The sequence below is a fragment of the Pristiophorus japonicus genome, chromosome 19 (genome assembly GCF_044704955.1).
Source record: "Pristiophorus japonicus isolate sPriJap1 chromosome 19, sPriJap1.hap1, whole genome shotgun sequence".
Taxonomy (NCBI): Eukaryota; Metazoa; Chordata; class Chondrichthyes; family Pristiophoridae; genus Pristiophorus; species Pristiophorus japonicus.
The window spans coordinates 45,283,282-45,295,039 of NC_091995.1; the positions used below are offsets into that span (position 1 = coordinate 45,283,282).

The 11,758-nt window shown below is 41.2% G+C and overlaps 1 protein-coding gene across 1 annotated transcript; it reads right to left on the bottom strand.

Moving 5' to 3' along the window:
* Window positions 1–6,574: 6,574 nt before the first annotated feature.
* Window positions 6,575–9,893, bottom strand: LOC139230201 (probable G-protein coupled receptor 139). Its single transcript, XM_070862042.1, has 2 exons — window positions 9,824–9,893; window positions 6,575–7,470 (listed from the first exon to the last, which is right to left on the bottom strand). Exons 1-2 carry the CDS (start codon window positions 9,891–9,893, stop codon window positions 6,575–6,577), a joined length of 966 nt encoding a protein of 321 aa, XP_070718143.1.
* Between the last annotated feature and the right edge of the window lie 1,865 nt (window positions 9,894–11,758).

Here is an 11,758-nt window from a genome sequence, read left to right on the forward strand (position 1 = left end):
GGTTACCCCGAAACATTAACTCTGCTTTCTCTCCATAGATGCTGCCTGACCCGCTGAGATTTACAGCATTTTCTGTTTTTATTCCCAAATATTACCTTGCTTTGGAAATTCAACCATCTTCGATATCTCGGTCTCATCAATGTCTCTGGTAACTTAAGATACTACTCCAAATCGGGTTGCATTGAGCGATATTGGAAGCACGGGGCAATGCTGTGACTTCCACTTTCCTTCAGATAATACGAACAAACGAACAATGACGGGCAGGTGAAATCCTCTGGTACTTTTAGACTTTTCCATACGACTGTGGTACTTCTTGCAAAAAAATAGATACACAAAACAAACCATGTGATCTCCTGCATCAGGCAAAAGAACAGACTGAGAACCCAGGCCAATTTGCGAGAAATAACTTGGGCAATTCCTCTGCGACCCATTTACGTGATCGGAACTAGGCCCGGAGATTTCTCTGATCCTGAATTTCCTGCAGTACCTGCCTTTTTTAAGAGGTGATATATGCTTCAACTAGAAACAGCCACTGTTCATTGCAGTCCTTATTCTCATTCACAACTGGACAAAGTGAGTTCAGGTAATATTATTATTAGACTGTAAAAATATACATCAGCAAACTTGTTGATTTCAGTGTTAGTTTGCTAATATTGAGAATTATATTTCAGTATTCAATCCATAACCATAATAAATGATAGTTAAAGCTCCCGTGTAACTAAATTGTTTTAGCTTGTATCATTAGAGCCCGGTAGCCCAGATTTTAACCTACCCGGTGTGGCAGAAATCGGATGGGCCGCCCGATTTGCACCCCGCCCGATGTAATTTTCCAATGCCTCAGACAGCCTGCAGCCCATGCCCTGGAATGGCCTCCCTCAATCCCTTCATTCTTTCGAAATAATTAAGCTTGCATATTTACAATCAACATTTTGCTTAGTTGCAATACTGAATATAAAGACAACATACTTTATTGAATGTTTTGTATTTTCAGGACTTAAGCTGACTGCCTCAGGCGTTTTTAATGCTAGATTTACTTGTTTTCGGCAGATATCAGACGAATAGCATCAAAAATCACAGTCTTTTGAGAATGTAGAGCAAGTATTGATCTATCAAAGGCACGGAATAACCAATTCAGTTTCCTATCTCAGCTTCCAAGACGGGAGGCATGAGATATACCTTCAAATAGAACTGCGCGTATCCCTGTCTCTGTTGTAATTCCACCAAGCCTGGGCATCATTTGTTAAAAAAGCAAAATGGAATGACATGTATTGCTGTCAAGCAACCAGAATGATACAATTATACGTTATAGGATTCCCATTTAAGGATGGAATAATCACATTTTTGTACAACAAAAGAGTCCAGTCTAGGTAGTTCTTGTACTGCGTCGTGCATGAAGCAAGCTTGGAACAGAGGAAGCATTATTTTCCATGCCACATGAGCTTTGAGCGTGTGCACACTATTTATACTGCAGCACCTATGTTCAGCTTGGATGGATATAATTTATTTAATTCGATGAAGTCATTACCTCTTTAATTAGCTTAATAATTGCAACCAAGGATAATTAATCATAGTCTTCAATGCGTCTCTGAATTTCCACTGAGACACTGATAAACAAACCTGTCTGTGCAGGAACTCTAATTCAAATCGTAATATCCCGTTTTTTCCATAATGGTGAGAGGATCAGAATAATTGTTATCTTAATATAAATTGCACATTTATGTAATATAGGAAAATGTCCCTCCATAAATGTGGACAGAAGTAAATGGATAGATTTTCTTCAGTTCTCCATCTCTGTATCAATGTGATTCTCACCATTGTTGTTCCCTCGGAAACTCCTTCTCATTCTATTGTCCAGTGCAACGTGTCTAATGGTCAGAATATTGAGCAATAAAATCAAAACAAATGGAACCAACAGGGATAAAATGGTGTCCAACAACAAAAATGCTTCCAATGTGGGAATGCCACAGAAGATTGATTTTGCATGGCAGTACCACCTAACTCATAATAATGGTCTGCTAGTAATCTTTGGCACTTTAAAGGGATTGTTACAAAGATTATCGTAGGTTTTTCCTTACTGAACCCTTGAAATTACGTTCACAGGAATTAGCTCCTATAAGGAATTACTTCTCATCTTGACCTAGGAGGCAGGTGAGGCATTTTAGTTTCCGGATATCTTTCAGTTCACCAATTGTGCTAAACACAGGAAAAACAAAGCCAATGTGTTCTTATTCAGGCAACACTGGTTACAGTTCAAACAGATACTCTGGTTATTTAGGAGATAAGCAAGAAATGAAATGGAGAATTAAACCTCCAACAAATGGTCAATTGGGTGAATTACCATTTACGGGCAGAAACAGGACCCTTTTAGACCCACAGACATTAGTTTTCATTGAAGTCAAGGAACAGGAAATGGGGCAGAATATAAATCGGGTAGCCAATTATCTTTTGTCTCTTTCACTTCCATCGAAGAGAAATTTACCCAATCAAGACCTTGGGGTAATTTTAACTTCTGGTGACAGAGTAAAATGGGGGATATCGAATTAATCGCCCATTGCACACAACACCCGATTTTGAATTTATTTCAAGTGGATGGAATACAAATCAGTTGTAATGTCTAATGGGATGTCAATTCAATACCGTCCATTTTACACTGACACTAATGTTAACATAGCTCTTCGGGATAAGCCCGTGTGTCAGCAACTGTGGCATTGTATTCCCACATTCTCGCATTATAGTAGAAATTATAAAATCATTATAACGACCAATTGAGTGATTGCACCAGCTGTGCCTTTGGTCCAATTCAGATTTGATATTTCATTCTTTAATAAGTTTTAACCCAACACGCCCAATGGTGGAGTGACGGGGTGGGATCGGCCGCCCCATTATACTCCATTATACTCAGGTGGGGCAGGAAACAGGTGGTCAGTCAATCCGTCAGTTGCCAGCCAGGCGGCTCAGTTTAAAATCTTTTGAAGTGTATTTAACCCTGTGTATAACTAATTCATTTATTTCACATTACTTTGAAATGAACTCAATTGGAAACATTTTTGAAGTTAATTGATCAGGAAGATATTTTCAGCTTATTCTTTTCGTTAAATATGATAGCGGGCTCAGGGAATACTCCATGTCTAAAGCACTCGCGTCTTCTTTGCTTACATTGTTCAGTTTATTATTGTTACATGATGATTGTCTGTACAGTTCTTAAAACATTATCTAATGCTAATAAAGGGTTTCGATTGATACTTTGAAATCAAATGAGACGTTGAGCGATGATGTATTTGTCCAATATTTGTCTGTTTAAGCAGTTATTTGTTGTTAAAGTCATAACAACTCGTCATTTTCAAAGAAGCAATGATACGGTATGGCTCGAAGGGCCGAATGGCCTACTCCTGCACCTATTTTCTATGTTTTCTATCTTTCTAATCGCTGACTTCAGAATCGACAGAGAGATTTCCGAGTCAGTTCATTTCACATCATGGCCAACAACCGAAGTGGCCAGATTATGGGGTCCTCCCACTCCCACCCATGGGCTCAGACACTTCCTCCTCCTCCCCCCGCCAGAAATCACATTCCAGTCCCGATTACTACCAGACTGTATGTTCTGCCTCCGCAGTGCTGCCAAAGGAAAGGCTTCACCAGGGGCTGATTCTCGCAATACCCAATTCCCAGTGCGGCCGAAACCGAATCTCCCAACCTCCCATCACTCAGTGTTAATTCACCTCAGACCCGCTGCTGCAGCGCCGCAGAACCCGCGGCAAGTACTTTGTGCTTCAGAATCTCAGCACACCTACTGCACAACTGCTGCCATTTAATCCTGGACCCGAGATCCGATTCACTATACCTAAACATATTGTCCCGGCATTACTGAACGTCAGAACGCTGCCATCATTGGCCAGTGTCCAAGCTCACCCATTGCCCTACGGATCTGAATAGCAGGGGAGGCCCAGAATGTCATGTAATAAAAAATAACTTACTCACTCATCTTAAATCAGGAGCCGTGCCAGTATTGAATTAGTTCTTATTGAGACTACCCCATTTGTAGCTCCAAATAGCACGGCCGGGGATTTCAATGTGAGCGATCCCGACTTCTCTTCGCCATTTATTCAATTTAATTGAAGAGGAAACCAGCCTGGCGAATTCGGAAAAACGAATCTCCGGCTTCCACTGAGTGTGAGCAATTCGACGGGCGATTCCTGTGTGCACATATCATTTCTATTGAAGTACATCTCTTATAGTCGAGGGATGGAATTGATTAATTTTAACTTTGGGTGATTGTGTAAAATGAACGATGCCGAATTCGCTCCCTTTGTGTACCGCGCCTGATTGCTCTTGCCATTGAAGTCAATGGAAGGGAAAATTGGGCGGGACGTATAATGGACGAGTAATTCCATAAGGCACCTTTTGTACTATTTCCCAAAGTTAATGTACCATTGTGCTTTTTTAAAATTCGGCGAATCCTTTATGCCAGGCGTCGATTATTCGGAATTCTTCAACTCATCCCTGAACTTACTAAATTATATTAACCAACCAGAACCAAGCTGCGATGCTAATATTTGGCTCTGAAATAAAATTACAAGACTATCGACAAATGCATCGAAATCCCCACTAAACCGTTTCATTTAAAGTTTCAGAATAAATTGTGCTACCTGACCGGTTATTACATTAGGAATATGTCGGAAACTTTTAGTTTTCTAATTGTTATTTATTTGCTGCTGGTAATTAATGTCTGCACATCAATCACATCAAAACAAGCATTACACCGACAGCAGGGGTAGTAAGGCAGTCAATACTGCCTAAGATGTACATTAACTGAATATAAGCGGCTTATTCGGAACTCCAACTTTTGCAAGAACAGGACAGTATATGTCTTCTATCTGTTATTACTGGCTGTTCTATTTTTGGAGCAAAGCAACACTGTGTTTCAGTTTTAGGGACACAAGATATTCTGCTTTCAAAATGAGGTCCTATTAAGATCTGAGAAAAAGCTCAAGCACAGTACCAGTTAAAGTCATTTGAACAAACAGATTAAGACGAGCGATATTTGCTCCTACTAATTATGGAGTAGGACATTTCACGTTCAAAAATCAAACTTAAGATATATCATTATGATGAAATTTTTAAATAAAATATTTTGAAATCTGCACTCCTAAAAGAAGCTCAGTTCATTCCATTATAGGTTCACAGATTGCCTTAGAAATAACTGCATATTAGCCGTAGATAAGAACAACCTCTATTTTAGGTTCATCATATTTTTGTTTGTTAATTTATATTTTTTATAATATCAATATAAGGAGGCTCCGTGGTGCACATTAGATCGAAGAGCGTTCACAGATACACACAGAAAGTTGTATAAAACTGAGCTGCCCCGCTGTTATGGTGAGATGTTGGATTTCAGATCAACAGGCTGTGGGCGGAGGGGAAGGAGACAGGCTCTGGCCTGATATATACCGGGTGCGGGGAAGATAAATGTGGATAACCATCTCAGTAGCCGTTCGGAAGGGCTATGTGAGTTCATGTTCATCACATTTTAAGGAGTTGGAGGGCAAACAATAGACTTCACGCCGATTGCGTAGCTGTAATTTGGAGCAGGACCCTGTAACACCCCTCCGGTCAATGGGAAGTAGCGCTGCCTGAAGCCAAGTTGTTTTAGAAATTGGGCACAGTCCCCTAATGACCATCACATTTTTGGATATTTCACCATTTGTTCAACGGTGAATTTTGGTGTGGCTTATATTAAAATGATGATGTACTTTCAGATTGTTCCCAAAGGATTTACGATTCTCACAGCAGCTTTTTCTGCGATTGGGAGAGGGTGTTGGTCGGATGGCGGGAAGAGCTGCTAAATTTGAATATGAAAGTTAGATTGTCCACTTTGTGCAACTTGAATGCTATTTTCATAAACATTACAAATTCCTTTCCAAACTTGTTCCCGAAATCTACACCCTCAGATGGAACCGAGGTTGCTGATCCCAGTCAGGGCGGCAATTTCAGGCATTACATTCTGTCTCAGCTTCCTTCGATTATTTTGGGAAATGTTCTCTGCATCCCTCTCCGAATTGATATTAGCGACCATTCCTAAAATGTGTATGTTGGGAACGTTTGATGGGATTTGTTTGCTGTGATTCAGTCACAAAACGAGATTTTTTTGTGTTATAATTTGCATGATTTGAAATAGGAAGGGAAAATATGACTCTGGTTTGACATAGAATCACATAGAATACTCAGCACAGAAATAGGCCATTCGGTGCAACCAATCCACGCCGGCATTAATGCTCCACTCACACCTCCTCTCATCCTTCCTCATCTAAGTCTATCAGCAGAATCCGCTGTGATCATCTGAAAAAATCTTATTTGTTTGTTCATATGTGGCATCACTTGTCTTAAACTATCGGCAAAAGTTAATAATATCCCAAGCATATTTTATCACCTACAATATGACATGTAATATTGGGAACAGGTGGCAGCTTCCATTTCCTTTCGAGATTCCTGTTTGTAGATGTTAGTTGAACAATTTCTTCCCGTTTCCAATGGATGTAGTTCCACTTTCGTTCGTGGATCATTTAACTTTTTTGATTTAATTAGTAATGAAAGCCAGGGGATGCCTGATCACGTTCTTCAATTCCTCTCTGAACTTGCTGTTGGACACTGCATAAATAAACGTGTTTGTGCAAGAACTCAAACACCTCAGCATATACCCAGATTGTTCCGCAATGGTGAAAGGGTCTTTATAATTTGCTTTCATAAATTGAGTATCTGTAAATTGCACACATATAAACACTATAAAACTTACCATCCATAATAGTATAAAATTGTAAGATAACGTGAGCAGTAAAATGATGGATTTCCTTCGGTTCTCCATCTCTGGATCAGTGTGATTCTGAAGATTGTTGTTTGCTTGGAGACCCCTCCTCACTCTATTGGCCAGTACAATGTGCCTGATGGTCAGGGCATTGAGCAGCACGATCAACACAAATGGGGCAAATGGGGTTAAAATTGACTCCAACCACAAATATGTTACCCATAAGGGTGAGGTGTAGAAGCTTGATTTTACACAGCAGAACCATGGCACATTGTTAATTATTTTCCGAGGTTCAAATACAAAGTAGATTGGAACATTTTCTAAAACACTGAAGAAACACACCACTGCTATCACCACAGCTGCAGTTTTTTCGGTGCAATATTTTGTTCGCATCGTTTGGTTACAAATAGCGATAAATCGATCAAAGGTGAAAGCCACCGTTAGCCAGACAGAGCAATCAATGAAAGAATAACACAGGGTGAGATTGAGACTACAAATCGGAGTATAGCTCAGAAATGAATTTGGGAAATAAGCATAGTTAATCTCATACAGAATCACTTCATTAACCAGGACCATTAGATCAGCCGCTGCCATGGCCACCAGGTAACGGGTGACGCATTTGGAGAGACCGCACTTTCCACGGGAGAGAATTACGACTGTCACCAAATTAGCTGCAAAAAAGTGAACATTAAATTACCAGCTCTCTCGTTACTCTGAGAGGATGATCAGTCAATAATTATTGGAATAAAAATAATGGAAAGTTTTTTTATTACTCAAATCTCTCTTTCTCTATTTTTCTCAAACTGACGGAGAAGCCTAATAATTCAGAAAACTTGCATTTCTTTATGGATACATATCGCTAACTTATTTGTAGTTACTTCAGAAGAAAAGAATGCTGCAGTGACCGACATGATTGGATTTTTAACTTTCCAGCGGACCAAAAATCGGCTTTTCCGTTTGGTGGCCGCAATTGAATCCGCCTGATTTTCATTTCCTCGTGTGTCCTCATTCCTAATATTCCCAATTATGATGCATTGTAGGACTCAGTATTCTGCTTGATATATTCTGTCGCTTAATCTTCTGGAGGCAGGTGAGAATTACAACATGGTGTCCTTGCCGTGTTTGTCTTCAGCAAATGACCAATCAAGGTAGATTGATCAGTGATACATTGTTTCATGTGGACAATATAATGACAAACAATGCTTTTTGCATTGTGCCACAACCATGTACCGCCAGAATTGTTGACTTCAAAGTAGCCGCATAATGATGATGGAGCGTGGGGCCTGAGCATGGGCAGAGGGAATTTTGGAGATATATCCGTTATTATTGAAAATGTGGACGCCGGTTGGCGTCAGATGCAAACATTTAAAGCGCATGTCAAATTTAGTTGAATAATAACGTGCAATGGTTATGTACATCAAACGGGGAGCGGGGCTCTGGAAGGAATGACTGTGCTTTTCTCACATGAACAGGATTGTCGTGGGTGGGAATGCCCGTTGCCTGCCCACTCGATGTCAAGTTACTTAGACCAATGGAGCTGACTGTCGGGAGGGGCGTATAACAGGCAGCCCCTGCCATTCCGCCTAAGAATATCCACCCCCCAGATAGCTGCTGCTGCATGAGTAACCCTTCTTAAATATTCTCTCAACAATTATCCTGAATATATTTTATGTGTATTGGAATCCAAGTGAAATTATTGTCAGAAGCAAAATACTCTGGATGTAGAAAATCTGAAATAATTGCAGAATATGGTTGAAATACTCAGCAGGCCAGGCAGGTTCTGGGGAGAGAGAAACAGAATTAATGGTTCAGGTCGACGACGCTTCGAGAGAATAATTATTGTTTCCCATTTAACGATATAAAACGGTTCTTTCGCGTCCAGCCTGAGATGAATATTGTAAAAAGCAATGGCTTTTGTCTCAGGTCCCAATCTCTGCCAAGATTGGAAACGTAAGCTTTGGGCACTGCAGCTTGTACAAACAGCATTGGAAATCCCTGTGACGGTCCAGACATCCTGGTTCATGATCATATCCCAGTTTATCTACCGTCAATCTGTCCTTGATGTGTGACACGTTCTTCACTTTGCCCCCGTTTTCGTAAATAATTAACGTTTAAATAAACTCCCAACAGAGGATAAAAGTGTATTATTGATTGAAGTATTTAACTCTTGTTTTATCGGACGGGCCGATAGGACCAGCAACGAAATTAATTTTCAAGAGCAAAATACGGCAGATGCTGGAATCTGAAATAAAAACAGATAATTCTGGGAATAATCAGCAGGTCAGGCAGCATCTGTGGGCAGATAAACAGAGCTAACAATTCAGGTCTTTGTCACAACTGGAAAAATTGGAGATGTAACAGATTTTAAGCAAGTGTAGGGGCCGGGAAAGGGGGCGTCGAGGAATGAACAAAAGGAAAAGTCTGTGATACTGTGCAAGGCAAGGGAGATTAAATGACAAAAGGTATGCAATACAAAGCAAAATGATATGCTAATGGATCAAGTAATGAAACAAAAGATGAGTCTAGAAAAGGTAAACACATTAACAGCTCCCTTGTGAAAAAGTAGGGGGAGAGGCTGTAGTCTGAAGTTGTTGAGCTCGATGTTGTGAGCGCGGGAGAATCTCTTTTATTTCTCCTGGATTCACAATAGATAACAATACATTCCTTTCCCTTTTTTTGAACAACCTCCGGGAATCCATTTAAGAATTGTTGTTTTGGCTACTCCATTCGATACAAATAATTGACCCAGCAACAGAACTACAAGAATGTCTATCACAGCCAAGGCATCTCCACTAAATAGCTGAACTTAAATAGTCAGAGTAAGTGGAGCTTCCTCTCAGGTTGTTACATTAACAATATGACAGAACCTTGGAGCCATTTTGAGTTGTTTCTTTGATGCCGGTAGTTATAGTCTGTAAATAAAACACATCAACACAAACAGATCATATCATTATAGCGCCAGCAGGAGCAGTGACACAGGGAAGCACAGTAAAGGTGAGCATTAACTGAGTATAAGCTGCTTACCAGGAAGACCAACTATTGCAAGAATCGGATAGTAAATGTTTTCTATCTGTATGATTACCGGCTGTCCCATATTCGGAGAGAAGCGACGTTGCCAGTTAGTGCTGTGGACAGGCAGAAACTCTGCTTTCAAAATAAGCTTGTATTTATACCTGAGGGAAACCTGGTGACACATGAGCATTGCACAATAATTGCGATTGTTTACAGTCACTTGAACAAACAGATTAAAACGAGTCTTATTCACTCATACTGATCATGGATATTTTGAAATGGTATTGTGCATTGAAAGATTAAGGACTCTAGAACATTACTTTTATCATATGGTCAAAACAAAATATTGCGACATCTCCATTCCTACAGTTATGGTTCAAGACTCCTGAAGCTGAAGATATTTATTTATAGATTCATGCGAGGCATTTGATGGAACAATTGTGCATAATTGTGAAGGAATAGCTTTCTTTAGATCTTAGTTACATCAATAATGTTCTCTATCTTCTTTAATCTAAACTATATCATCATAAGCAGTACCTCGGAGTCAAGGATGACTTGCATCCACACCAAAAATGAGTTCTCAAGTGCCTCAAGAATCCAATGTGGGACCTCCAGTCTCTGTCACAGGTGGGGCAGATGGTGGTTGAAGGAACGGGTGGGTCGGGTGCCTGGGTTGCTGTGCACTCTTTCCGTTTTCGATGCTTTGTTCAGCTTACTCTCGGTGAAGAGACTCGTGGTGTTCAGCGCCTTTGTGGATGCTTTTTCACCACTTTGGACTGTCTTGGGCCAGGGATTCCCAAGTGTCGGTCGGGATGTTACATTTTTTTAGGGAGGCTTTGAGGGTGTCCTTGAAGCATTTCTGCTGCCCACCTGGCGCTCGCTTGTCATGGAGCTCCGAGTAGAGCACTTGTTTTGGGAGTCTCTTGTCAGGCATGGAGACTATGTGGCCTGTCCAATGAGCTGATCGAACGTAATCAGTGCTATGATGCCAATGGATTTGCAGGATCTTGCGGAGGCAGCATTGGTGGTACTTCTCCAGAGTTTTGAGGTGCCTGCTGTACATAGTCCATGTGTCTGAGCCATATAGGAGGGCAGGTTACACCACTGCTCTGTAGACGATACACTTGGTGCCGGGTTTGAGGACCTGGTCTTCAAACATTCTCTTCCTCAGGCGATGAAGGCCCAACTGGCACACAGTCGTTGATGTCTGCCCTTATTGACAGTAGGCTCTCAAGATATGGGAAATGGTCCTCGTTGTCCAAGGCCTCTTCGTGGATTTTTATAACGGGGGGTGGGGAGTGCAGTGCTATGTGGTGGGGACAGGTTGGTAGAGGACCTTTGTCTTATGGATGTTTAATGTAAGGCCCATACTCTCATACACCTCAGTGACGTTGTTGATGATGGCATGGAATTTGGCCTCCAAGCGTCGTGTGCATATTCTAATTTGATGATGGTCGATGGGATGACTTTGGATCTGACCTGGAGGTGGTGGAGGCTGAACAGATTCCTGTTTGTCCTGTAATTTAGCTCCACTCGAGCGGGGAGCTTGCTGAGCGTGAGATGGAGCATTGCAGCAAGGAAGATCGAGAAAAGCGTTGGTGCGATGGCACAACCCTGCTTGACCGCAGTCCAAATATGAAATGGGTCTGTGATGGATCCAATGGTCAGGATCACGCCGTGTATGTCATCGTGGAGCAGGTGGAGTATGGTGACAAACTTTTGAGGGCAGCTGAATCCGATTAGGACACTCCATAATCCCTCACAGTTGAGTGTCGAAAACTTTTGTGAGGTCAAAGAAGGCCATGAGCAAGGGTTGGTGCTGTTCCCTGCATTTCTCTTGTATCTGCCGCTTGGTGCAGATCATGTCCATTGTGCCCCTTAGTGGGCAGAATCCGCATTGTGACTCTGGGAAGAGCTCTTCAGCCACAGGAACAACGCGATTCAGGA

What these genes read in the sequence shown, in the direction of transcription:
- LOC139230201 (XM_070862042.1), bottom strand. Translation starts at nt 9,893, where the DNA reads ATGGGACAGCCGGTAATCATACAGATAGAAAACATTTACTATCCGATT. An exon ending in TGCAATAGTTGGTCTTCCTG is followed by an intron (nt 7,471 to 9,823) that starts GTAAGCAGCTTA and finishes ACTTTTTTGCAG; the next exon opens with CTAATTTGGTGACAGTCGTA.